Source organism: Labrus mixtus, chromosome 9, assembly GCF_963584025.1.
Source record: "Labrus mixtus chromosome 9, fLabMix1.1, whole genome shotgun sequence".
Lineage (NCBI taxonomy): Eukaryota > Metazoa > Chordata > Actinopteri > Labriformes > Labridae > Labrus > Labrus mixtus.
This window is the reverse complement of record NC_083620.1, coordinates 16,133,892-16,159,900: the sequence shown is the minus strand read 5'-3', so window position 1 is coordinate 16,159,900 and position 26,009 is coordinate 16,133,892. Positions and strand designations below refer to the sequence as shown.

Here is a 26,009-nt window from a genome sequence, read left to right as displayed (position 1 = left end):
TTTTTTTTTTTTATCTACTGCATATGCAAGTCTTTCCAAGGTGTGTCACAAACGTGAGCATAAGCATTCACGCAAACCACAAAAAAAAACACAGTTGTGAAAATTGGCTTAATTATTTTATCGGCCTACATGGCATGTTATTTTAAACTTAGCCTACTGTAATAGAGAATACTCAACTTTATATAATAAACGTAATCTTGATGATGTCTCCGGTGCACAATTATGCAGTATTTCTAATTTAATATCCTAATCATACCTAGACTATCAGTTTTAATAAAACTTATGTGATATGTCAGACAGATTGTTGGAAAGAGGTTGATAAAAAAATGTTTCGGTTGTCGTTAACTTTATTTAATTATTATCATTTATCTTCTGTGGTTTTTTTTTTTAACGCGTTTTAACAATGTTTTAGGTATAGAAAAATATAAGAAACTGCCCTTTATCTCCTCATGTGATCCAAAGTACGAGGCATTTCCGGAGAATGCTGGTTTTTGTAGTGTAACACTGCGTTCCATCGGTTTTGAACATGGTGATAAAAACTACATTTACCACGTTGCAAAGGAACCACGACTGGTCTGGCACTTCCTGTAAGCTAGCTGTGGGTAGCGGACAAGCGGTCGAAGAAATCACTGATGTTTTTTATGTAAAATCGTGGCATAATTGTCGAGGGACGTGCTATTCTGGAGCTTCTAAGGGTCATATTTAGGAGACGACAATGGTAAATATGTTAAAAAAAATTAACAATATTCGGTTTTTATGTCTGGCTTTTCAGTCAACCTTCTCATTCAGTCTGTTGGTGACGTTAGCTTAGCTGTTATAGCAGACTAGGCCACACATATGTTATCACCATTTATTACCACAGATACAATAAAAACATTCACATCGGGCAGATTGAACGACAATAAATGTGACTTTTAACAAAATGTCATGCACAGTTGTGTTATCAAACTGACGGGTGGAGTTTAGTTAGACATACTGTTAGTTACTGAGAAGTATTCATTGACTGATTTTATCTACATCTGATAGACAGCAAAGCGGCGTTGTTGGTTGTCATGTCTCATTTAGAAATCTTTGACAGGACAAGTAGCATGACTCCAGTATATTTAGTATTGGGTATAACACAGCACTCATCCCTCCCCCCCCCCCCCCCCCTCCATAGATCCGCTTCATCCTCATCCAGAACCGAGCAGGGAAGACGCGACTGGCCAAGTGGTACATGCAGTTTGATGATGATGAGAAGCAGAAGTTGATTGAAGAAGTGCATGCTGTGGTAACTGTCAGGGATGCCAAGCACACCAACTTTGTGGAGGTACAGGATTCGTTTTTAACACATTCACGAGTGTTTTCTGACTTTAACCATCATGCTGTTATGTTCCCTTGAACCATCAATCAATCAATCAATTTTTATTTGTATAGAGTCAACTCATAACAAGTGTTATCTCGAGACACTTTACAAAAAGCAGGTAAAAGACCTTACTCTTTGTCTTTTAACATTACAAAAAGCAGGTAAAAGACCTTACTCATTGTCTTTTAACATTACAAAAAGCAGGTAAAAGACCTTACTTATTGCTATGTTACAAAGACTATCCATCATGAGCACTTTAGCAAAGCAGCAAAAGTTACAGTGGTAAGAAAAAACTGCCTTATTAAAAGGCAGAAATCTTCGGGCGGATCCCCAGCTCATGATGAAACAGCCTTCACAGGCCTAGACTGCGCCAGGCTTGGAAAGGGATAGGGGGAGAGATGGGATAAGATGCAGGAAGAGGGATAGGGAGCAAGGGGGTTGTGGGGAGGCAAGCTGTCCATCAACAATCCAGTGGGGAGCTGGGGGGGGGGGTTGTTCTAGAACTTTTAATTCTATCTGTTTCTAATGGGATCATGCATAATATCAAACATCAATGTTGCGTGTTATGATATTTGTCCCAGAATTAGCTTAGAGATGAATTACATCTGCAGTCTCTAGCAGAATGACAAAAACCATACTGTACAAATAATTGGCTGACTCATGTGTCCCACATTAGAAACATTTTCCACAAGTTACGTTAACAAGCCATAATTCAAAATTCAAAGTAAATTAAAAAAAAAAGAAACCCTGTAGGAGGCATTTGTTAAAAAACCAACAAACACTGCCAACAGAAACCAAATCCTGCTCTGTTAATCTTGTTTTCTATGTATGTTTGTTCCAAATATATTAGAAATGTAATGGATTTATTTTACCTTTGGTGCCATTGCTATAACATGGAAAGTCATTGAGAGCCTTTATTTGTGTTTGTTCTCACAGTTCAGGAACTTCAAGATCATTTACCGGCGTTATGCTGGACTGTACTTCTGTATTTGTGTGGACGTGACTGATAACAACTTGGCATACCTAGAGGGAATTCACAACTTTGTAGAGGTAACTGACACACACACACACACACACACACACACAGCACATGATATATGGACGCAGCAAGTGAACTATGATGAATTACTTTTCAAGGTCTAATTGTTTGTAGGAATGTCTGTAAATTATTTCCTTCAAAAATGCTCCCTTTCTCCCCTCTCCTGTTTTTCAACTCCAGAGCGTGAAACTGCATTTATGTGAAAAGTAAAGATTGCAGCCAGCGGATATTCAGTGGAAGAAATCAATATTTTATTTAAAATAAACACAAGATACTTGTGACCTAATAAGAAGAATGAGCACTTAAAGAGACCCCCCCCCCTCCCAGACACAAACACCCATTATGACCTCCTAATTGTTTTGCCCCACTGATAACTTACCTAATCCTATCACCCTTAGCGACCATCACAACCCAAACAGCACTGCCAACATCAACAGACCCAGGCTCTGTACATGCAAGCTCGATGTATTCACAATGCCAAAACTGTCTACCCTATCACATGGCCCCTAATGCCCCCCCACAACCCAACAGTGAAGCTAAATGGGTAGCATGAGTCAACACACTGGGGTTCATCGAGTGGGCGCCTCCCTTCACTGGTGTTTTGTCAGGTTGAGCCCATGACACCTTGGGAAGGCTGGACAGTTGGCTCCGGTATCCCAGAGCCGCCCTCTTCCCTGGTGCTAAAATTACAAAAACAGCAAGAAGAGTCTGTAGACAGATGTGAGAAATGGGACAAGGAAGGCAGAGCAAGGGTGACAAGCCTGTCAGGCTAGCCTTAAAAAAGGACATACCTGGATTTAATTTATGTTTTTTGCCCCCAAACTGGCACTATTTCTCCTCAATCAATATTTGAACTGCCTCATCTGGCATCTTCTGAGACGTCTTTCGCAAACTATGTCCCTGCTCTCCCAGTTCTCCCAGTAATGAGATGGTTGATGATTCTATGAACCCTCTCTCCACCCCACCTTTATCAGACAAACCCTAACTTTCCATCCTAGCTGTTCAGCTTCTGCAGCTAAATCTGCATATCCAAGCTATTTCCTCCAAATGCTTCCTCAGCTGAGTCCTCCCAGGGTCTTGTCAATTCGATAGAATTAACTGTCCGCTGACACCACATCACAAAACTATGTCAGGCCTCAGGTTTATGTGAATTATTTCCTGGAGAAAAGTTTCCTCCCAATCACTAGCAGCCTTTATGTGGTGGTGAGGTCATCTTTCATACCACTCGAATGATTATGACGCCTGACACAAATATGATATATAAGATATTTTAAGCTCCATATATATGATTTCGCATAGTTTTCTTAATCATAAAGACAAATATCAGGTTACAATATGGTTCGTCTGATTATTGCAAAGTAAACAAATGAACCATAGTTGAACAATGGAGCATGACTGTCTAGTTCAGTACAGATCCAAAACACACGCATGTTGTTTCTGCAGAATCTGAGTCATTCTCCATCCTTTAGTTCAGGGTGTGTTATTATTGACTTTTATCACTCTAAGATAATGCTGGGTCAAATGACGCTGGAAACAACCCTTAATTAATAATTAAACAAATTGATCACAAATTACAAACAGAATCGGATAACAGCTACTGCAACAACACGCAGCAACTACACAGACACACACATACTTATCATGAAGAAGCTTTATGCTTTAAGAATACATTTTCTTTATAATATTTAAGCCACACAGCTCAGGTTGCTGTGTATTTTATTTGACAAGTAGTAGATTTTGCTGGGCTAACACTGATTTTCATGGGTCTGATCATAACCTTTGTGTAAAAAATAATTTAAGTGTATTTAATATAAAAAGTTAAATAGTTCTCATTTATTGATTAAATGTGTTGTAAAAAAAAAAAGAGTGTAATTTCGAGCTCATTGTGGTAAAGTAGTCATACTTGTTGAATTGTGAATTTGTCATTTATTACAGTATATTGATGACTTAATCCGCATTGCATTCAGTGTTTTTAAATGTAGGTGAATATGTGGACGCATTTGGCAGTTAACGTGTGTGTCAAAAGCTTTTTCTGATCATATTCTTTTTATATCCGATAGTTTGAGCCAATACTGTGGGTTTAAGATGAAATCTACTGTTTGTTTGTGCAGAGAATAACAAGAGCATTTCCCTCAGCAGTGAAGCTCACTTAATGTAATGGTGGACCATGAGGGAATGCTGTTAGCTGCTTGTTAAAAATGAAGAAATGATCTGTTTTTAAATTAATACAGCATTAATTTCTTTTTGGATTCTTGTTATATTACTCATGTTAGTTTGCACTAAGATGAATTGCATGTCAGCCCACAGCAGGTCCTCATGCGGCGTGTTTTAATATGCACTGTAGCAAATTCTTAACAAGGGGTCGGTAATTCTGCCATTGTAAATGTCACTATGCCGCTGCTATAAATTATGTCCTGTGGAAACAAGATGAGACGAGAACCACGTTTTTAATTCGGCACATCTTAGATGGATGTCCTTGTAGTGGAAATCAGCTTATTACATGGATGTTAAGTAGATTCAGCAGCTGCTTCAGAACCAGTGTATTTCTGCTGTAGTGCTCCACATCAAGACATAAAATGAATATACATTCTTTGTGCTTCTTCACATGGCTGTATAAGGTCATCTGCTGGCTGATATGTGAGTGCATTAAAGGCTTGAATGTCTCACTGTTCCTTATTCTTTTCAGGTGCTGAATGAGTATTTCCACAACGTGTGTGAGTTGGACCTTGTGTTCAATTTCTACAAGGTAAGGACGCCGCTAGAATATTTTTTACCTCAAGAGAGTTTCCTATCATTATATAAACACCGTAATCAGACAGAAGAGGCAGAGAAGTACAAAAGGAAAATAAGATATTCTATCATTACAATGCCTTGGCAACTGATACAAATTTCATTTATAGCGACTCATCAAAATCACTTCAGGAACACCTCCCTTTTACTGTATCTAGTGCCTTTACACATTTCCAAGATGTCTGAACATCAGTCCAGACGGACTCCAACAGAACCCCTCCCATGTTTGATGTGTCGTAAATAATTGAAACGAGCATTTTTTTCGACTATGTGAGGAATTTCCAGTTTCATCACAGCCGCCCTCCTTTTCTAATCCATCATAATGTACTGCTGCTCTCAGGCCAATACTATTTCACAAGCTCAGTTACCCAATTCTCAGATGTGTGTCAAGAACCACTGATTCATTCCTTGTCTGTGATGTTTATTAAATGGTGCTAAAGTTAGCACTTGTTATCTGCTCATCACTTGTTTTTACACCTTGATGACACAGACGGGTGGAAGAAATGAGTAACGCTGACCACAGACCACATGACTTCTCATTGTGTTGTATAGTTGAACAGGAAACTTAACCCTTTCATGTGCATGGAAGAAGATATGGTCACTTTGCTTTGTGGTATTTGTACTTCATTTGAGCCCTAACTTGCCTTAATCCTCTAATTTCCTTTCATCACGAGGTCAGGACATGTCTGGCCTCAAATACAGTGTTTCTAAAACAGCAGACCAAAAAACCCCGTTTTTAAGGAACTGCAGAGGCTTTTTTTGGAATGGAGTTTTCTAAAAGTTAATTAAAAAATGTCAGTCATGGATAGTTCCTAAAAAAAAAAAAAGTAATTAAAACCAAAAAATTAAATGTAAGTTTCAAAGGATCAAATTTGATGATATCTCTTGTTTCCCTGCAATGGTTGACTGCTGTCTCCAGTCAACGTTTGCAACACAAGCAACATGATCTAGCACTTTGATTGTCATGTCTATGTTTACTCAAAGCCAGTGTCGATGTTGAATGATGGTCAAGAAAATAGATTTGTGGTTGAACCCTAGCAGGGCTAGAGCTGAAAACAGATGGGAAAATAAAGATGAAAACAGTGCCTTTAAAATGCTTTCAGTGTCGAAGAAATACAGATAACATTACAGATAACGAGTGTCGGCCTTTATTGTCGAGATAGGACAGTGGATAGAGTAGTAAATCAGGGACAGAGAGAGGGGTGAATGACATGCGGCCGCAGGTTGGATGGGCCGCACGCTTGGAGGGCTACAGCCTCCGTTTGTGGGATGTGCACTCAACCACTAGGCTTCAGGCGCCCCAGAAAAAACACTACATTTTAATTTGTTCTATAGCAGAGAGATATTAACTTGCGGCTGTATTAAGCCAGCTGACCGTAAGTGTTTTCCAGTCACAAAGTTGAGTTACTCAGACACACTGTTCTCTATTGTACCTCTTTGAACGGGCTTATTGTTTCTATAAAAAATAAATGTAATGATCAAGTGGTGCTAGGCTGTACATTTATTACAAAATAAACTCGTATTTAAAAAGTTTGAGAACCGCTGTTCTAATTTCTGTGTCTCGTCTTGAAGGTGTACACGGTGGTGGATGAGATGTTTCTCGCGGGAGAGATCAGGGAGACCAGCCAGACCAAGGTCCTCAAGCAGCTCCTCATGCTCCAGTCGCTTGAGTAGAAAAACGGAGAACCATCCTTCCTACCTGCCTACCTTACTGCTGCCCTGGCACCCAAACCCACCTACTCATCGTGCCGGTGTCTCTGTAAAAGGCGCCCCTTCTCTACTCAGCAGACCTCACTCAAGACACAACTTCAGGAGGCATGTTTTTAGAAATAGAAATATTGTTTACATTATGCATACGTAGATGGAGGTTCATTGAACCTGTTTGTTATAGCAGTCTGTATATAACTGTTGTACTGCTAATGAAGATACCCCTTATAAATCTATACATTTCAACATGTTAACATTTCATATACAGAACACCTAAGAGGACAAGCATCCTTCCATTTAATTGTACTTGGTATTCGATGATGACGAGTAAATATCAGCTGTTTTCCTTAGATGGTAACTCTTTTATCTCATTAACTCTGGATAACAGCACTGGTGATTACAAGTTCATTTTCTCAAGATCTTGGGAAATAAACTTATATTTGAAAACCCAGGGTTGTTATCTGGAGACGACGAGATGAAGAAGTCAAGATCTCGACAAAGAAAACATCTGGAAATTACTCGTTACCATGGAACAAAAAAAATGAGTAGATTTAAATGTGTGGATGCTTGTCTGCTTGGGGATCTGTATAGACCACCTACGTTACAATTAACATTCCCCAGAGGCTGCGGAACAATTCAAGTGGTAACCAGTTGGTCTTTGCATTCACATCTGTGCTGTTCAGAATCACCACAGTGACTCTGCGTTCTCCTGCCCTCGTCCTCTCCTCCCTTTAATATCCTCCAACTTTCATATAACAGCACTACTTTAACTAGCAAGCACCCTGTATAAAGAGAGGCCGCCTATAATGATCCACGAGCACTGAGCACTTACTATGGCCGTGCAGCCATCTCTATAAATCCATGACCTTGCCTGTGATGGGGTATTAGACTTGTTGTCACGCCTTGTGCTCATTTAATATCTGGATCACAGTACAAGCAAACTACATCTAGAAAGCCCTTTGGAGCAATTGACCCAGCACAGCAGGTTCATAATTGAATGGAGTGTACTCAGGTTGAGTGCCATTCTGATGGTGTGCTATGCCAAGCTGTGCCGTGTCGGACGTCCTCACAGCTGATGAGAATAAACAGTGTAGGTTATGCGAGTGCAGATGGCTACTCTCTGGGTGCTGTAATTGTTTTTAATGCTAATTATCTACATCATCTTGTGCAACTTACTACATTAAATGGTGTTTAAAACAACAGAGCAGAGCGCACTTGGATAGAAAAAGATCTGGACACAAAGTACATTTGACCTGAAGTAGTGCTGTGAAGTTTGCTTTGTATGATGTGTGTGTGTGGACATACAGTGTATCTTGTTGAATATTGTGAAATGAACAGATCCATTTCTCAAAGAGTGGTTCTGCTCATTATGTCGTCTGAGCAGTATTTGTTGTTGAAGATCCATAAAATAAATTTGCTTTTAAACACGTTTCATGAACTTTGGCCAACACAATCCCCTTTTATTCATATCTGTTTGCTGGACTTTAATGATTGACTTTAATTATCTGTCATACCCTACTTCCTCTAGCCAGTCATAAGGGTGTCAAAGGTGGTTTCAAATGTTACTGTTGTTCAACTTTTGTATTTTTCTTTTCTAATGATTTGGCATTTGTGAAATATGAACTGCATTCCTTATTGTCCCCCTGTGTGAGTTTTTTGATGAATGATGTGATTGTATGTATTACTGTCTGATTCAGCTACCCACATCAATACGTCCCATTATATGTAAATAAAAACAAACGGATGAATACAAAGACTGTCTGCTTCAAATTCATGATTAATCATCTGTAAAAAAGGACATCTTGTTAAGATCTCAGGTCTTCATTATTTATTTTGTTGACACAATTATTCCATTGATTATTCATTAATGTACTTGTTGACTTTTACACTGAAAGAAAACAACTGACTCACTTGTAAAAAATATGTTACTGGTATGTGAAATTGGGTTCTATACAGAAAATGGATTTGATTGGCTAATATTATAGCACCACCTTGTGGTTAGACATGGACTCTTCCTATTGGTTATGAGGTCATCTTGACAGCCGGTGTAAGATTAATAAATCAGTCAATATATCCACTTCAGCTACATTAAACCACTCTAGCCATTGCTCCATCGACCCAAGAACATAAATCCAGACAATTGGACACGGAGGGCATTTACTCTTCATCATCCAAGTCCACTGAAATCCTAACCTAACCCTGACCGCCTGCCTGCAAGAGGAATGATATGACTAAAGAATGGACGATGAGGCAAATGAATCACGTTCATGGAGTCTGTTGTGAAATTTCAGTCTGTTGCCTGTAAAAAAAACCCTAAAAAAACCCAGATGTGCTTTGCTGCTGACATGAGGAGGAAATGTGAGGTTAACCTACATTCAGGAAATAATGTACATGCCCTATAGAAGCTTAGAGACCAAACAAATATGTTTAAATGAAAATACAAGCAGTTTACTGGGAATTGCATAATTATTCAAATCAATGAGCAACATTCAACCTCAATAGACAAAACTTATTTACAGTATAGGTTGCTTAAGATGTACAGTAGACTTTAGGTTGATTATTTAACAGTTACTAAGCAACAGCTGAGTTATATTTCCTTCATTAAATGATTGAATAAGACTGGAAGTGAGAAAATATTGTGCATCATATGGCTATTTTGAACTGTACAATAAAAACACTACAGGTGAATGAAAACCAACTGAAGAAGCTCTTAATCCACAGTATATAAGCACTTCAAACGGCCTCCCGCACCGCTCAGGAAGTCGACATCCTTTCATCGCTACCTCCACCACAGCAGTGGGTCATAAACAGATGAAAGTTCAGACAGCAGGAGGTTATCACCACTACAGCAGCCCTGCCTCGTGGCAGCACAAACAAGGAAATTCAATTAAGCATCTCAGTTGTTCTTTAGTAAGAAATGATAACAATCTACAATTAAAATCTTTATTACAGTATACTGTTCAAGTAAAATAAAATGTACAATTCTATAGTTGCAGCATATAAACAAACAAAACATGAAAATCCAAAAGTAAAAGTGCACTTGCAGAAGGAGACAAATTATCATACGATGCCAATATTGAATGAAAACTACTTTTTTTTTTTTTTGACCATCCGTCTCTTGGTATCCTGCACTTTTCTCATGCTTGCACAACTCAACATGTTTTTCCCCCAAACATTTGCTGGCTTAAAACGCACAGTTTCTCTGGGAGGACATATGTGAACACTTGAATTGAAGATATACTGTATGAAGGAAGCGTTGCCGGTAGTTTTTTTATTTTTTTATCTCCTCCCGACTGGGTCAGCACGTCCTGCACTCAGCAGTTCGGAAAGCAGGAGAGTTTCGGGATGTTTTGAAAGCCATCAGCTCTCTCCTCCAGAGGCACCACAAACCATGCTGTCGGTGTAACACGGAAAGTGGAAACCATGTTTCATTGGAAATTCCCTGTTTCTCTCTTGGGGCAAACACAGGGTTCTGTTCTAAGGAGAAAACATCTGGGGAAACTCAGTGACAGTTTAGCCGTGCAGACATTCTGTTCTCTACAAATAGATCAAGGTGCTTTTACAATCTTGCATGATCAAACAGTGTAAAGACTCTTTGAGGGAACATGGTGGGCTGAATGAAAGTTTCCCAAACTTGGCTCTGAGGCAAAATCAGCTGTGGTTTCCTGTGACATCCCTCATACAGAATGTGTGGCATGAATTCAAGGGGAGGTCGAGAATATGGAGAAAAAGCCCAGCAGGAGGAGTCACAGGCATTTTAGGTTTGCAAACATTGATGGGCATTTCTTAACCTTTCACTGAGGCAGGACCGGAGACACTGAGAACTGAATCTGAGAACATGAATCTACAGACTGTGGAACTTTGGAGTTATATAAAAGAGCTTTATCTCATTTTTTTGTGCTTTCAACTGGGCCCACAGGCTAATACGTATATGTAGGTGTTAAATGGAGTGATTAGACAGTATAGACACACGGTAACTTGGAATAATATACTGTAAATCCACATAATTAAGTATATTACTAAGGCCAACAGCCTATGTCTGAATAGTGCAATTAAATGCTCACCAAAAAGTCAAATGACTCAATATAACACACATTTCTGAGTGAGGAAAAGAACGGGGCTCTAGATTTAGGCTTGTGGAACTTTCAGAGTTTTAAGTATACTTTAAATATCAGATTAACTGATTCCATTTGGATTGAATAGCTTGAGAAATATTTGCAAAGACTTGCATTGAATCAGGCTCACAATATATGTACAACAGTTTAAAACCAAAGATTGCGACGGTTGTCTTTGTTTTAAGGGGACCCCTTGAGTACTTAAATGATGAGTAAGTGCAAAAATAATTTAAAAACATTGATGTGCAAATGAAGAAAGCATGTCAGGGTAACTAAAATCAGAATGAAAAAGCACAGAAATAAAAACAAAACAGCAGGACAGCCCATACACACAACCCTCCTTGTCTGGTAAATAACTGAGAAAGCATTTTTTTTTTTTTTTAAAAGAAGAACATCCCTCTTCTTAATCGATCCCAGCATGTTTGCACTGAGGGGCTTCCCTGCCCAAACGCAAGGGCAACAGGGTTGTGGTGATCTCCGGGATCACTCCTCCAGGTGATCAGAGGTCTGTGAGACTGCAGAGAGAAGGGTCCCACACACCAAAAAACACCTGGAGCTGAGATGTGGGAGGAGAAACGGAGAGAGAAAGGTGATCACTGACATGCTCTTGATGACACCGGCACAGATTTGACATACAGTCAAACCTATCCAGGTGTAATGCTACCGACCTGAAGGGGGCGTCCTGTCTGTGTGGGCCTGTTGGCTGAGGTGAGGGTGTGGCCCCTCAATCCCTAGCAATTACACTGCTGCTTATTCTGTGTGGTGGTGCCCCTCGGCTGTCGCAGCTGCCTCAACGAAGCATCTCCATACTGTATACCTGATCCCATCCTCTCCGGGTCCAACTCACCTTTTAAAAGGAGGTAGCAGCGTAGACAATTAAAGGCAAACCCCCAAGGGATCATGGGTAAATACATGCAAATGTTTGTACACACTCCAAGAAACGCCCAGATCAGACAAGAAGCGTACCTGACTCTATCTTGTTGAGGATGGTGCGAGCACACTTGAGGAAACCCTCCTCCACATTCTCCCCCGTCAGAGCACTTGTCTCCATAAACATCAGCTCTACATGAGTTTAAAAAGGCAAAAAAAAAAAAATTATTAAGAAAGACTTAAAGAGAACTAAAAGAAGCATACAGAATCATAGAGACCATGGATTTAAGAAAATATGGGATGATGCAGGTTTATCATCATTTACCGTTCTCCTGAGCAAAGCGTGAGGCTTCCAGGAAGGTCACCTCTCGGTCTGCATCCAGGTCTTTCTTGTTGCCACACAGGATAATAACAATATTAGGGCTGGCCAGAGTCCGTGCATCTGTCAGCCAGTTGGTTAGGGTGTTATATGTTTCCCGACTGAAAGACAGCACAGGACAGGTGAGACAAAATGGGGAAAATGGTTAGACTGTAGTTGGGAGACTCAAATTCATGTTTAACTCAGCTCAGTGTTTTTGCATAGCCTCCAGAGTCTGAAAGATATGCAAATTGTATCATCTGAACATGTCTGTGAGGACTGTGAATGCTCCTGTCTTTCCAAACAGACATCCAGTGTAACATAAACAGACACGTGTTTCTGTAATTATGTCATTTACCATATTTGCAGTAGGCCTCATGCCTTTATTTGAAGCTGATTTGTGTTACATACAATACACAACACATGGCCCCCTACTGTTAAAATCGGGATACAATGATTCTGCTATAACTGACATATAGCAAGACTATTCATGTAATGATAACATCGCAGTATCTGATTAACTGAAGAATGAAATGCATATCAATGACGTTGAATTCAGTTTATTAACATGCACAACAAACACCTGTAGTTTACCTGCTCATATTTTTCCTCTGCAGTATTTGGATCCAGCCTTTTTATTTGTTTTTGAAAGCCACACCCCGCTACCTTTATGTGAGCCCAGCTTTATTTTGACTGAAGTAATACTGTTTGTCTTACTTTAGAATGATCAAAACAAGCATATTATTCATTTTTGGTTGGTAGGGAACAAAGATGAACTGATATATGTGTAAAAGAGAGTTTAAGACAAACTTTGTATCAGGACAATAGAGTCACAAAGTATGAAATGACTTATCGTGTGTTAGCCTTCTAGCAAACTCCTCTGGGCCTAAATCTGGTTCACCGTGGAGACAGGAGTCACAAGATCCTTGTGTCCATAGCAGCACAAGTGTGGTGAGCAGACAGGTGTGAGGTCAGCTGAATAATGTTTAACGGCTGCTTAGACACACAGCCAAAGGATGACGTCATTCCCCATCCACTTTTTTGATGGGACCAAGCAGTTTCGCTGCAATCTGTTCCTCACGCTCTCCCTGCTAGCCTTTTCACCTGTGAAAAGTGATAAATGCCTCCATCTTCCTACTCACCCTCTTGTTTTCCATCTCCTCCCTCCCATTCTCTATCCCCCTGCAGCGTTCTCCCTCCACTCTCCCCGTTTGTTTCCCTCCAGGTGACGCTTTCTGTGATGGACTTCAGCTTTCCTGACTGCTGCTGTCTGCCTCTCCATTACAGCTACTGTCACTCTACACTCCACAAAAGCCCATACATTCTCACCAACACAAACTGTATTACATCCCTGTCCCTCTGCATTACTGCGTGCACTCCATCTTGATTTCACAACCCACAGCGGATGAAATACAGGCCTGTGAGTGGGCTCTGGTATTCAAATCGCACTGTTTTGGTCTGGTCTCGATAAATTGCACAATTTGTGGAGGTGGGCACATAATTGCTTTTTTTGTTTTTTTACACTGACTGAAAAATGTAGGTGCTCAAAAAAATAAAGACAGAGTAAACCGAAAACCATCTACAGTAAATACTCATGAATCAGTACATTTAAATTTCATGTCCACTCGGGTCCAAGTTCAAAATGTAGCTGTGGTGGACGTCTCGTAGTGTGCTCCCCTTACCAAGAGTTGTTTTTAATGATTATTTTGTCAGTTAACAAATGAACTTTCCTACACTGATAATACTATGTAACTAATTGTCTGTTTATCCCACACAATGAAGAGCCTTTCTGAAATGTTCATTCTGTAAAATTAAAGGGACCATTTGTTGGAAGGTACAGGGACAGTGAGTGCAGTGAATGCTTTACCTGGTGATATCATAGACAAGCAGGGCTCCAGCTGCTCCTCTGTAATAACTGCGTGTCACTGAACTGTAAGGAAAAATGCGGAAAAAATTGGTTAAATAATACATTAATCATGCCGACATCAGCTGGTAAGATTCAGCAGGAGAGGGAGAAAGAAAATCTGTCCCTCGTGTTTAGATATTATCCTCAGGCTCGGATAGCAAAAAAACCTCTTTCACTGTGTAGCATCTCCACAGACCATTGTGGGTTAATGTTTCAAGCTGGATGTTTCACTGCCCTGCACCCACACAGGATGTAGTAAGACGAAGCAACAGAGTCCGCTATACAATGCTATAATGAGAATATTTGCCTTTGTATCAATGCTACGTGTAGTGCAACGCAATCACAATATCAACTAAAGAGTGGAAAACAACAGAACAGAAAACATAATGCAGCCTTTAAAAATGACGCGCACAGAGATCGTAGTGGTCGCGTGCATACACTCTATGCACCGTGCAGCAGTAACAGTATATAAACGTCACTCCCACTCCTTATTGGCTCGTGCTGAATTCTCCGGAGAATATCCTGCTGCATTCTCACATCAGCTCACTGGGACTTGCTGCGGGAAAAAATATTAGGGGTCTGGCAGGGAAAATTCTGGGTGAAGTCCGGACGAAAAACGTGGCTGTTGGCGTTCGCACGTGCAGCTCCTCCGGCAAATATCAGGAGTTTTCCTGCTAGTGTGCGAAAGCCCTACAAGTGTGCTCAGTGTTTCATGTTGACCCTCTTTCTCTGAAACGTTTACCTAAACCTTCGCAGGAAATGTTGTAAGCCCTTTTACCGAAAACGCTCCTGCCCAGCAGTGTCCCAGATCTGCAGCTTCACCGTCTTCCCACCAACATTGACCACTCTGGACCCAAACTCAACGCCGATAGTGTGGTTGGAGTCTTGTTTAACTGCAACAGAGACGCAGAAGAAAGAGAGTGAAACAAGAGAGTGAGACAGAAACAGCACAGACAAAAAAAAAAAAAAGAACTTATCTTGGCATGAACTTTTTCAAAGCAAAATTAAACCTTTCTATTCAACCAACTGGTGTGCACTGCTATAATGGAGAAAAGACTTGTAACATTTTCCCTAGACTGCTACTCTATAATGTGTAGGTGTGTTCTGCTTTATTTAAATACCCAAGTTGTTATCTTCATACATCTCATAACCACATGAGAGAGTTGACGGAGTCTAGATGAGACACTCGCCCCCCTTTTATTCTACAGGGACAGCACAGAGACCAAACACCACTTTAATCAAATACAAGCGTGTGAGGGAATGTATACTGTGCTCTTGGTTTTTTTTTTAATAGTTTTAAGATTACTCACTCAAAGAACAAACTGTGGATTTTTTTTCAAACCTGTACCAGCCAATATAACAGGTTAAGCAGACCGTTTCGATTGAACTTAGAAGCAATTGGGTTGTTTGATTGGATTGCACTATACAGATAAATTGAGTTTAATGTAATTTTATGAGCACTTTACTTTATTTTAGGTACCGTATAGATTTTCACCATAAAAAGGAGTCATTCTTTTGAATGTTTAGTATGGATTTTTAGGTCTCGGCTAAAGAAAAGTAGGATAATATCCTTTTTTTGTTGGTTAGGAATCTGGACAGAGGCATAATACATCCCATTGTTTCTATGTTACCTTACAGCTGAGTGAGATGGTTTATTTATAGAGTTTACTGTAATGCAGCTCAGGAAACCCACTCTAATTCCATGACCGTTTCAATATCTGTCTGTGTAATAATACAATTATGTTTTCACTCTTCTGCAAACCTGCTGTGACTAATGGGCTCCAATGAGGGAACACTTACACTTGTTCTCAATGAACTGGTGGAGGAGGCAGGATTTCCCCGTCCCAGCGCTGCCAATCACCAGGAACTTAAACAGGAAGTCTGAAAGCAGAGCGGAGGCTGAGATTAATGCAACACTGACGCAAGGAGGAGAATCTGAACCTGCTCCCCCAGGGACAATCCTCAAAAGTTCCTCTTAATCCTGTTTAGCACCTACTTTCACAGCACCCAACAGTCTCAAATTAGCCTCCTAATCACAACCTGTTACCATTACCTGCTACTTATAATTCCTATTAAATATGCTTGTTTTTCTGAGGTAAAACATGACACCAACACCGGCACTTAATAACACATGTCATCAGAGCTAAGCCAAAGCTTAAGAGTTATTGAACATGGATTAGGTTAGCTGTCTAGTGCAGGGTTGAATAACCACAGCCAGCTGCTTGTGCAGATGTTGTTGTTGTGGAGAGTGGGCCCTCGCTCCGGAGAGAACAAGCCAGCCCACGCACATGGTCCACAACTCGAATGACTCTTGACATTCAATTACAGCCATAGTGCAGGCAGCGTTGAGTGAGCAGAGACTAAAACATAAGTACAGGAGGCATTTACATATGTAGAGTTTGTTTTAATTCAACTAAATTAAAAGTGTGTGTGTGTGTGTGTCTGTGTCTGTGTCTGTGTCTGTGTGTGTGTCTGTGTCTGTGTCTGTGTCTGTGTGTGTGTGTGTGTGTGTGTGTGTGTGTGTGTGTCTGTGTGTGTCTGTGTGTCTGTGTGTGTGTGTGTGTTACGCCCAGAGAAGTTGTAAAAGAATAACAGGAAACCTGACAGTCGCCTGAGTGAGCATGTGTAATAACTGCAAACAGCAACTTTCCTGCAGAGAACCTGCCTCAGTTAGAATTTGAAGACAGTGAGTGTGCAATCTCAGTTAAAGCTTAAGCACATGCTCTGCAGTCAAACGTTCTAGCCTGGCTAATGATTGGTCACAAACGTTTTTAAGGTTAGCATTCTGTGAGTGTTCAGCTCTTCACAAGGTCAACAGAAACAGTCGTTTAAAAAGGAAACAGGGTACAGGTTGGATTGTTCCTGTGTGACATTTAAAATGACTTGTTCCAGTGCTCCTGGAGTCACGTTCAACTGTCAAAACACAAACGCACAGACAGGGAGTAAATGGTGCACATTTGTTCGTTGAAGTCTGTGTTTTCTCAGGCAACACATGCTAGGGGTCAAATTCACGGTGTCAGAACAGCAGACGCAAAGGGAGCCCAGGAGCACTTACAGTGTCCAGCACTACAGCTCAACCATGTGTTATCAATGGTCGTGACAGCACGAAGTGACAAACTCACAAGCTTAGCTAACCTCCTCCTTTTTTTTTTTTTTAAAAGCTTGCCTCAGCTTTCCAGCATATTCCCATGTGAGACCTGCATACAAAGATCAAGCAGTCAATATGTCAGAGCATCAGGGAGAGAGAGGAATGCACTGCTTTTCCTCCCAACAACAGCCTTTCAGGCGTTTGTATTCCTTACACATCAATATTAAATAACCCACGGGAGCAGGCTGACACTGTAATCTGCATTCACTCACATTGTGACAACATTTAACACACTCGGGGCCCAGATGACCTCAGGCCCATGTCTGACCTGTCTTCAGATCTACGTATAAACGCCACAGAGCATTGATGCACTGTTACAGGAGATGTTTGAATTAAAAATATATAAATATGGAGATGGAGACGGAGATTTTAGTTATTATGAGACACTGTTTACGGAAATTGATGAGCTTATTGATTGATTATTTGTGTTTCAAAAGCAACTGTGAAAAACCACTACCAACTCAAATTCAATTACATAAACCACATTCTTTCCTATACTCACCAATGACCAAATGAATTGAATTTCATATGCCACCTTTGAACCTATCCATGTGCTTATTGAATTCATATTGCTTTTTGCCAGTTTCACTAGAGGCCCTCCAGGAGACTGAGGCAGTAATCAATACAAGGACCATTACTGCTACCATTCGCACTGGCACGTTCCACACAAGGACGAGGGAGACAGGGTACGAGTGGAGAGAGATGGAGAGTGAGTGCATATTTGTAAGTGCTTGTGTGTGTCTGTGTGTGTGTGTGTGTGTGTGTGTGTGTGTGTGTGTGTGTGTGAGAGAGAGAGAGAAAGAGATCAAGTGGAACAGTACAACAATTTCAAACAACTTGATCTACATCGTCAGGCCTGTTCTGTCAATGATACTATCAGGCAGAGTCATGTTAAGTAAATGTGTCCACAATACTTTGAACTTCCTGGTTGCTGGTCATCATGTCCATGCACGCAGACAGGTGTCTGGTATCATCAGTAACTTGTAATAGAGATAGTGAAGTGCAAACAAGAGTCTACTTAAGTCTGGGAACAGATGTGGTGTATAGCACTGAATCACCTGGTATCTGCCACACTCAGCTAACTTCCTCATATAGGCCCCTTTCAGCCACAGCTACCTCTTAGGGTACAAACACACAAAAACCTAGGACTGAATTTAAACATTATTGCAGCTTGCAAGGTCACTCAATCTGCCTGACTGCTCAGCTCAGGATCCCTCTCATGTCTGCAAACACACACACACACACACACTTCATGTATCGACATGATACTGTAACTTTGTGCCTCAAGTTTGTCCAACTTACACCTGAAACTGAATCACACAGTGTCTTTAGTGTTAAGCAACGTAACTCCGACCATCGTAGGACAGAGGTGTCCGTAAACAACAGGCGAGGCATTTAAAGAATACAGGTTACTTTGAATCACATGTAAGAGGCGAATGTTAGTTATCATAATCTCAAATCGCAGACATGGTGAGTTGGCAGCTAAACTGAGCTAACTAGCAGCGTTGCTAAGAGCCAGTGAGTATCATCTCAGCACAGAGTATCAGTGTGTATCTAACAGCTAGCATTACATTACAGTCTGCCGTCGAACACTAACATACCGTATGTCTCGGACATGTTGACCCTCGCTGTATCAACGACTCCTTCGTGCCTTTTTTTTTTTTTTTTTTTACAGTCCTGTTGTTACTGTGACAGCTGGGTTCACACCTCGTAGGGGTGTTTATCTTCGATGCTAGAGGTTTCCTTGATCCCTTCCTAGATATTTTTTTTTTTTTTTTTTTTTTTTTACTTCGAACACAACCAAACACGGCAGCTGCGTGCTACGTCATACGTCGTTTGGTGTTGCCTTTCCGTGCTGTTGGCCATGAAGGTTTTTTTTACAAGATTAAATATGGCACACTTATGGAAGCCCATTTCCAAAAAATAAAAATAATAAAGTCATAATAATGAGATATAATAAGTCAAAATAATGAGATAAAAAGTCAAAATAATGAGATAAATCAAAATAATGAGATAAAAAGTCAAAATAATGAGATATAAAGTCGAAATTATGAGACTTTATTATTTTCATTTTTATTTTTTTTACTGGCCGAAATGGGCTTCCATACACACTACTAAATTTTGTCGAAATTCATTTATTTTCAATACCAAAAAATGTGCTTGAATCAAGGTCAAATTTCAACAGTCCGTTTTTTTTCTGTGTAATTGAAAGTGGCAGAAACCATTCAGGTCGGACTGTGTTATCTGGGTCAGGAGTTATGTTTGTGTGAAAACACCAATATTTACAGTCTATGGTGAAAACACAACTTTTGATCACAGTTTTTGAAGAACAACAAATTATATATTCAAATATTGTATATAGCCTACTTAAGTATATTTTCATTCCCATGGGTTTTATTGGCATTTTTCCATAGTGTGTAATGTACACAGTCGCTTCCATTTTTATAATCATAATAGAACTCATACATTTTGTTCTACCTTTGGATCTGGTTTTCTCCACGTCTAGTTGTCATATTTCCGATGGTTCTTGAAGGCATTATCTCATTGGGACGCCTAGTGTAAAGTTGCACACGCAAAAAAACAGCACAGCAACATTTTTCCACATCTAACCAACATTTATTAAAAATGCTGTGACTTTTTCTAAGTCACTTTTTAAAATCACATTTTAGCAATCTTTGTGAACGTTGTCATTGTATTTGTTTCGTTGAAAAATAAAGATGAGGGGGAAACTCTGCCACGCCCCAAAACAAAAACAAGACCCTTATGAGACACGAGTTTTAATATTTACAGTCTATGGTTTTCTCCTGATGTATCTAGTTATCTAGTATCTGGTTTTATCTAAGGGAGTGTTAAAGCTGGCATTATTTTTTTAACCTGAGCCCTGCACATGATGGCAGCAGAGCTATTATACAATTTATTGTTCTGAGATTGTATTCTTAACTGCTGGTCCCCTTTAGTGACAGGACACTTCTATAAAATCAGTAGCTGCTTAGGCCTACAGTGAACAACGCAAGAGACACACAACAGTAAAGGAGACATGTTTATTATTTAAACTATCACTTAAATAAAAAAGTGCATAGAAAATAAACATGATTAGAAACTTTTCTTTTTACACTTATGTACAACTTTGTTTCCTAATTATACATTCAACCAAGTAGTTTGTGGTTCATTTTCACGGTTGTGGTTTTCCTTCATTTTGTTATTGTGTATTGAAATAACACTGTTATAACGGGAGAAAAAATGACTGTTGACAGTTATTACAAAGCAGGAGGAATATTGATAAGACAAAGGTATATTCAAGGCATAAGAAACAAGCCTGTTCATAATCCATGATTCCTTTTTTTTTTTTTTTTTTGTTCTTCCTACCACCGGCTCCCTCCGTGACATGACATCCCATCCTCGGCTGATAACTTCTATACACAAGAAACAATTGAAAAATTACAAACACTTTACGTACTCTTCCTAGCTCTCCCAAACCTTGACTTGTAAAAATAACAATTCAGGGTGGATGTTGCACAAAATAAATAAATAAAATGTTTTCAACATCGGCATTATTTCAGAATTCTGACTTTCTATAAAAACAGTACATGATAAGTACAACAAAAGCTTCAGAGGGGAGGGAGGGAGGGAGGGAGGGAGAGAGAGAGAAAGAGATGATCTGGGAGACATGAGAGGTTTCCCAAAATGACAAACCACATTTTGGTGGGATCTTTCTGTTCAGTCTCCATAAACCAAACTCTTCATTTATAGCACATCAAGTAAGCCGTCTAAAAAGTCCCTGTTAAAACGTACAAAGAAATAAACAGAAAAAACGTTCACTACAACAACCAGAGGGGGGGGGGGGAGAAAAGAAAAAGGCTGACCCCAAGAAAGTTCACAACCACATTAATACAATTACATTTCTGATCACATAAAAACCGTTTGTTTCCAGAAAGAAAAGAGAAAGCTAAACTGCAGCGCTTCTTGCTGAGGAAGGAGCGCTCACAGGCACGGCAAAATTGGAACTGGATATTAATATACAAAAGAATGATGCACGTTAGTTTCAGCTGATACTGCAACACAAAAACCATTATAGAGTACATTGAAACATTGCTATTAACCATTATAAATCTGCTGTTTTGCTACTGTAACTAAGTTTGTCTGTCCATTCCATATATTGTATAGATACTAAAGTACAAGAAATTGCTATGCATGTTTCCGTATAATATTATGTATTTATACTATAATTACAGAGAGTGATGGAGAAGGGCCACTGGTGTGGCATGGTAAAATGAAGTCCAAAGAAACGACAGAGACCATTCCCTTATTGTATATCAGAAATAAATGACTTATTGATCACTGAACCCTCTGACCTTCAGAAGTAGATCTCGAGAAGTGAAAGTCATAGACAGAGCCCTTTGCATCAGTAAAAGTGTTATTACCGATGCTAGCATTGAGTTGTGAGCGTACCCAGGACAAACCAGGCGTCTTACAGACATGTATCCCACTGCTGTTCACACTTATGTGTATTATTCTGTTGCTGCTGCCCAGCTTGAGGTCATATGTACTAGTTGACACAAGAACTGAAAACAAAATGTGGCTGACAAAGACTCCGCATCATCACATGTCTGATGATGCGGAGGAGGAATATACATTCATTGTTGACCTTAGCAGCAGAACCCAGCGAGTCAGATGAAGGTGCAGCCGTACAACCACGCCGCTGGCCTGTCAGATGACAAAAGGGGCCTACAACACCTGGTCTAGGGCCCTAAATGGAAAAGCACAGCAGAGGGTTTGTACACACTGCCCCTTCAGGAAGGATAGGACTGCTGGTGTGGTCCCTGCCTTCACTTTGTTGCAGATAAAGAAAGAGTCAAGTGCACTTTTAGAGAGCCTCATTTGCCACGTTCTGGATTATTGTAGACCAATCCCAGTTGACTGAACTCAGTTTTTTTTTTTTTTACATCGGTGCCTCATGCACAAACTTTCTCAGTGACTATGTGTGCTTGTGTTTTCAGCATTGGAGTTGCATCTGTCTGTTAAGAGAAGAGCTGAGTTTTTTTTTTCCTACATCTATTCAGTGCCTGTGTCACCGCAGAAGTGCAAACCATGTGTGGTTTCAGTTCACAACAAGGAGCAGTGTGGAAGTGATGGCGGACGGCCTGCAGGACGAGGTCAGCATGAACCACAGACAACAATAACATCATTGAAAAAGGAACTATGGAAAGTGGAACCAGTCAGTCCAAAAAGGCATCGTAAAGAAGACCAAAATAATAGTGACTTCAAACTGCTGGTCAGAAACGGAGGAGTTCTGAGCAGGAATACATGTTGTTTTCCTCATTAACAGGTTGGCTTAATGGAGGTATGATAGATGGTGTCGGTAGCATTAAAATAAAGGCAACTCTTTGTTATAAACTGAGTCTTCAAAGGGACAAACTCTTAACAACCAAAGGGACTCTTGTTTAATTTGACTTGTGTGCAGATCGGCTGAACGCCTGTCAATCAATGATCGATTAATGACAAGAAAAACCGAGTCATTTTGAAATGACTTTCTGTTGAGTGGACTTGCTTCTTGGCTCGATGCGGTGTGGAGAGGATAAGGCTGGAGAGAGGAGATGTCAGCTCTGGATCAACAATCTAAACTCTCTCAAGTGCATAATAATAGTTCACATAAACAGCCGTACTGCCAGCTAGAACTAGAACAATTTTTAAAGAACCTGTCAGCTCTGACCCAATGGCCTGGGATAGATAAAAGAGCTACTGGTGGACTGAACTAAAGAGGGGACCAAGCCACAGACCAGTGTCAGTCTTTGGAATCAAAGAAAACATTCAGGCTACGAAATAAAAAAAGAAACCCAACAAGAAACAAAACTGAAACAAAACAAAAGAAGAATTGTAAAAAGGCAGCGGAATACAAAACATAGAGACAAAGCATTAGTGTTTGTAAACCTCTATTTCCTACAAAAATGGCAACAAAATAAATAGGATTTTTTAAAAATATAAATACCATCATTAAGTGCTATTCACTAGTGAGTGCTTTTTAAGTCTTTTTGTAGAAAAATATACATTATTTACATGTTTTTTTAAAAGCAATGCATGATATTTCCCTGTCCATAATAAAAAGACAGATAACAGACTTTAAAAGACTTAATACAAATAAAAAAAAACAACACATTTTACATATTAATAGTTATCACAATAGGCCAAGAAGAAAACAAGCTTTGTGAAATTCAATTCAAGGGCGAGATGTTTGGTTCTGTTTGCTGCTGTAATTTGGAACGTGACTCAAGAGTCCAAGCTTATACCAATAACAAGTTTTGACGAGAACAACAGCATGCACAAACCCTTCTATGTTTCTGTCAGATCCATTGGCTGTATCAGGATCACAGCTTAAAGAAAAAACAAAAAAGAAAAAATTACAAATATATCTACTAAAGCACATCAGCAGGGTTCTCCGGTCCCTCGGCTGTCAGTCCACCAGAGTCTCTAGCTGCCTCGCTCTCTCAGGCCAGAGGCTTAATCCCATCAATAACATTTCTACATAGCTACCAAGCTGTCATAGTACACATCCATTGTTGTACTACGACGTCTGGAATCACCCTTAGATATTAACCATAATGTCAACCTAACCTCCTTTCTTTTTATTTCTTCAAACAAATCTTCATTTCCTCCCCCTCTTGTCTCTTTTTTTCCCTGTCTCTGTGGCCACTGCTCCCTCTAGTGCTTCCACCTGTACACATCAGGCTGCTTTAACAGCTTGAACCTTTACAGTGTTGCCACCTTTAGGGGAGGCTTCCACCAGTTAACATTGGCTCTGAAGGCATCAGGGCACATTCAGACAAGAAGATGCGCATCAATAACAGCTGACACTGCGACTTTAAAAAAAAGAAAAAAGGATTTCTAACATGGTTCTAATTTTTCTTTCTTGTAAAATTACTCTTCCAAATCCCTTCAACAAATTGCACTTTGGTGTAAAAACGGATCCATGTTCTTTGATTTTTTTGTTTTTTTGTTCACATCTCAGCAATAGTGGACCATAACGTATTCTAGGAAATTAAGGAGGATGGGCCAATGTAAAAAAAACATAATGAAGGGGTTACTTAATCACCCACATGTAAATTAGAATCAATATTGCAATGATGTGAAGGCTCAAACCGTTTCATTACACACCTCTGAAGGTGGAACTTCCCATGCCAAATGTAAATGAGAGAAAAGGAGGCACAATATGTTGGAATTTCTACAAATGGCCCCTCCTCCAAAATGGCCTGCCCTGTATACATAGTACATAGCTGTGTCTGCTGTGTTCTGCTAACAACAGCAGAAAAGCTGACAGAGCTCAGGCCCTGTTGGAAAGTATGATCCTGTGTGGATCAGCATGAAGCCACAGTAAACTCCTCTATGGAGCCCCTTCAGAACGTCCTCAGTCATCTTTAAATTAAGAAAATGTAAAACCAGTGTCAGTTGAGGAACTTGCGACACCTCTTTGCGCCGCAGTTGCAGGGCAGCTTGTTGCTGGCGTCCTCTATTGGGAACTTGTAGTCGTAGGTGAGCTCCTCTCCGCAGTAGATGCGGCGAGAGGCAAAGATGACGATATGCTTCTGGCCGTCCACGGTGATGACCCGGGAGTAGCAGTTGGGCTCGCAGGAGTGGTTGATGAAGCGGGCAGCGTTGCCGTGCACTGTGGCGTCCACCACCTCGTAGTCATCGATGCGAAACATGTAACAGCCAATCCCCTTTGAGAAAGTGAACAATCAGTACTCGCCTAACACTTCATTGCTTTTGTTCACACTGCAGGAAAATCAGACGTCTTCTTTAAATCAGGTCTCTTAAACTAACTGTCTGCACATTTACTTGCATGTGATCAGAACTGATATGTCCAATCTATCTGCATGTGTCGCTGTGGTAGTGATATATGCTTGTGCAGCGGTTTCCCAGCACACAAGCATAACACATCATCTCTCTCTATAATGTAGTCCACATGGACTCTGCCTGAAAAGCATAATCATTGAAAAGACCTCACCTTTCCATCATAATATTTCTCCCGTTTGTCAGTGAGCACAGACCGTATGACATTTCCAGAGTATTCAATGACCATCTCCCCCGCATCGATGGTTTTCTTGCAGAACAGACCTCGGCCATGGATGGGAGACCTGCAGAAAGGTAATGTGATATAAGATTGTTTGTGATGGCCAACCCACTTTTTAACATCTTCAAGTTAATCAAAACTGTCCTAAAAGTTATTGAGGATCTTGAAATGAACAAAGACTATCTGAATATATGTTTTGGAAAGAATGGACAGTAAAGCTCAGTTGTTCTAACCGAAAGACTCCAACTGTTTCCTTAGAAGTGGTCTTGAGCTGTTTGAATCTCACAGTCAGTGGGAGCTCCATGGTGGCACGCCTGCAAGACAAGCATGCAAAGACATGTTGATGGTTTCTCAATAATGATAAGATACTGATTCAGGTTCCTCAGCAGACAAAGGACTGTTTTTTTTGTTTTTTTTGTGAGCACTGCAGCTGACCTGGCCGTCCTTAGGTGACCTTCATCATCATCTTCTTCCTGTGGCCTGTACTCAGGAGGCTGGCGGTGTTTTGAGGCCAAGAAATTGAACATGTCAAATACAGACCTTCTGAAAGACAAACAGATAGCAGACAGCAGTCAGAACACAAACACACAGGATTATCAGCTCCACCTCTTTGTCTGTTTCTAGGTTTGGTTCAAAGTTAGGTTGAGATAGCATTTCCAACATGGC

The 26,009-nt window shown here is 40.2% G+C and overlaps 3 protein-coding genes across 5 annotated transcripts in view; 1 reads left to right on the top strand and 2 right to left on the bottom strand.

Annotated features, from left to right (window-relative positions):
• Nucleotides 1-557: 557 nt before the first annotated feature.
• On the top strand, nucleotides 558-8,635 carry ap2s1 (adaptor related protein complex 2 subunit sigma 1). Its single transcript, XM_061046538.1, has 5 exons — nucleotides 558-718; nucleotides 1,160-1,309; nucleotides 2,282-2,395; nucleotides 5,071-5,130; nucleotides 6,747-8,635. Exons 1-5 carry the CDS (start codon nucleotides 716-718, stop codon nucleotides 6,846-6,848), a joined length of 429 nt encoding a protein of 142 aa, XP_060902521.1. The 5' UTR covers nucleotides 558-715; the 3' UTR covers nucleotides 6,849-8,635.
• A 1,175-nt stretch (nucleotides 8,636-9,810) lies between these two features.
• Nucleotides 9,811-19,019, bottom strand: rab4b (RAB4B, member RAS oncogene family). The gene is made up of 8 exons (XM_061046537.1): nucleotides 18,880-19,019; nucleotides 15,931-16,011; nucleotides 14,909-15,023; nucleotides 14,092-14,154; nucleotides 12,192-12,346; nucleotides 11,963-12,058; nucleotides 11,665-11,843; nucleotides 9,811-11,552 (listed from the first exon to the last, which is right to left on the bottom strand). Exons 1-7 carry the CDS (start codon nucleotides 18,893-18,895, stop codon nucleotides 11,728-11,730), a joined length of 642 nt encoding a protein of 213 aa, XP_060902520.1. The 5' UTR covers nucleotides 18,896-19,019; the 3' UTR covers nucleotides 9,811-11,552; nucleotides 11,665-11,727.
• A 1,286-nt stretch (nucleotides 19,020-20,305) lies between these two features.
• Nucleotides 20,306-26,009, bottom strand: part of kmt2a (lysine (K)-specific methyltransferase 2A) — a 40,669-nt gene continuing 34,965 nt past the window's right edge. For 2 of the 3 annotated variants that reach the window (XM_061046534.1, XM_061046535.1), the window contains exons 31-34: nucleotides 25,779-25,886; nucleotides 25,577-25,657; nucleotides 25,278-25,407; nucleotides 20,306-24,990 (exon numbers count right to left, since the gene is read on the bottom strand). In XM_061046534.1, coding sequence (XP_060902517.1) covers nucleotides 24,715-24,990; nucleotides 25,278-25,407; nucleotides 25,577-25,657; nucleotides 25,779-25,886 — 595 coding nt within the window. In that variant the 3' untranslated portion in view covers nucleotides 20,306-24,714. The remainder of the gene's footprint in view (nucleotides 24,991-25,277; nucleotides 25,408-25,576; nucleotides 25,658-25,778; nucleotides 25,887-26,009) is intronic. The other variant, XM_061046536.1, reaches the window with a different exon arrangement.

Bases quoted from the DNA above. Each gene is read 5' to 3' on its own strand.
- ap2s1 (XM_061046538.1), top strand. The intron at 1,310-2,281 runs GTACAGGATTCG...TTGTTCTCACAG, and splicing joins AGCACACCAACTTTGTGGAG to TTCAGGAACTTCAAGATCAT. The intron at 5,131-6,746 runs GTAAGGACGCCG...CTCGTCTTGAAG, and splicing joins TTGTGTTCAATTTCTACAAG to GTGTACACGGTGGTGGATGA.
- rab4b (XM_061046537.1), bottom strand. The intron at 15,024-15,930 runs GTAAGTGTTCCC...TCTCTGTTGCAG, and splicing joins CCAGTTCATTGAGAACAAGT to TTAAACAAGACTCCAACCAC. The intron at 11,844-11,962 runs GTACGCTTCTTG...TCCTTTTAAAAG, and splicing joins CCTCAACAAGATAGAGTCAG to GTGAGTTGGACCCGGAGAGG.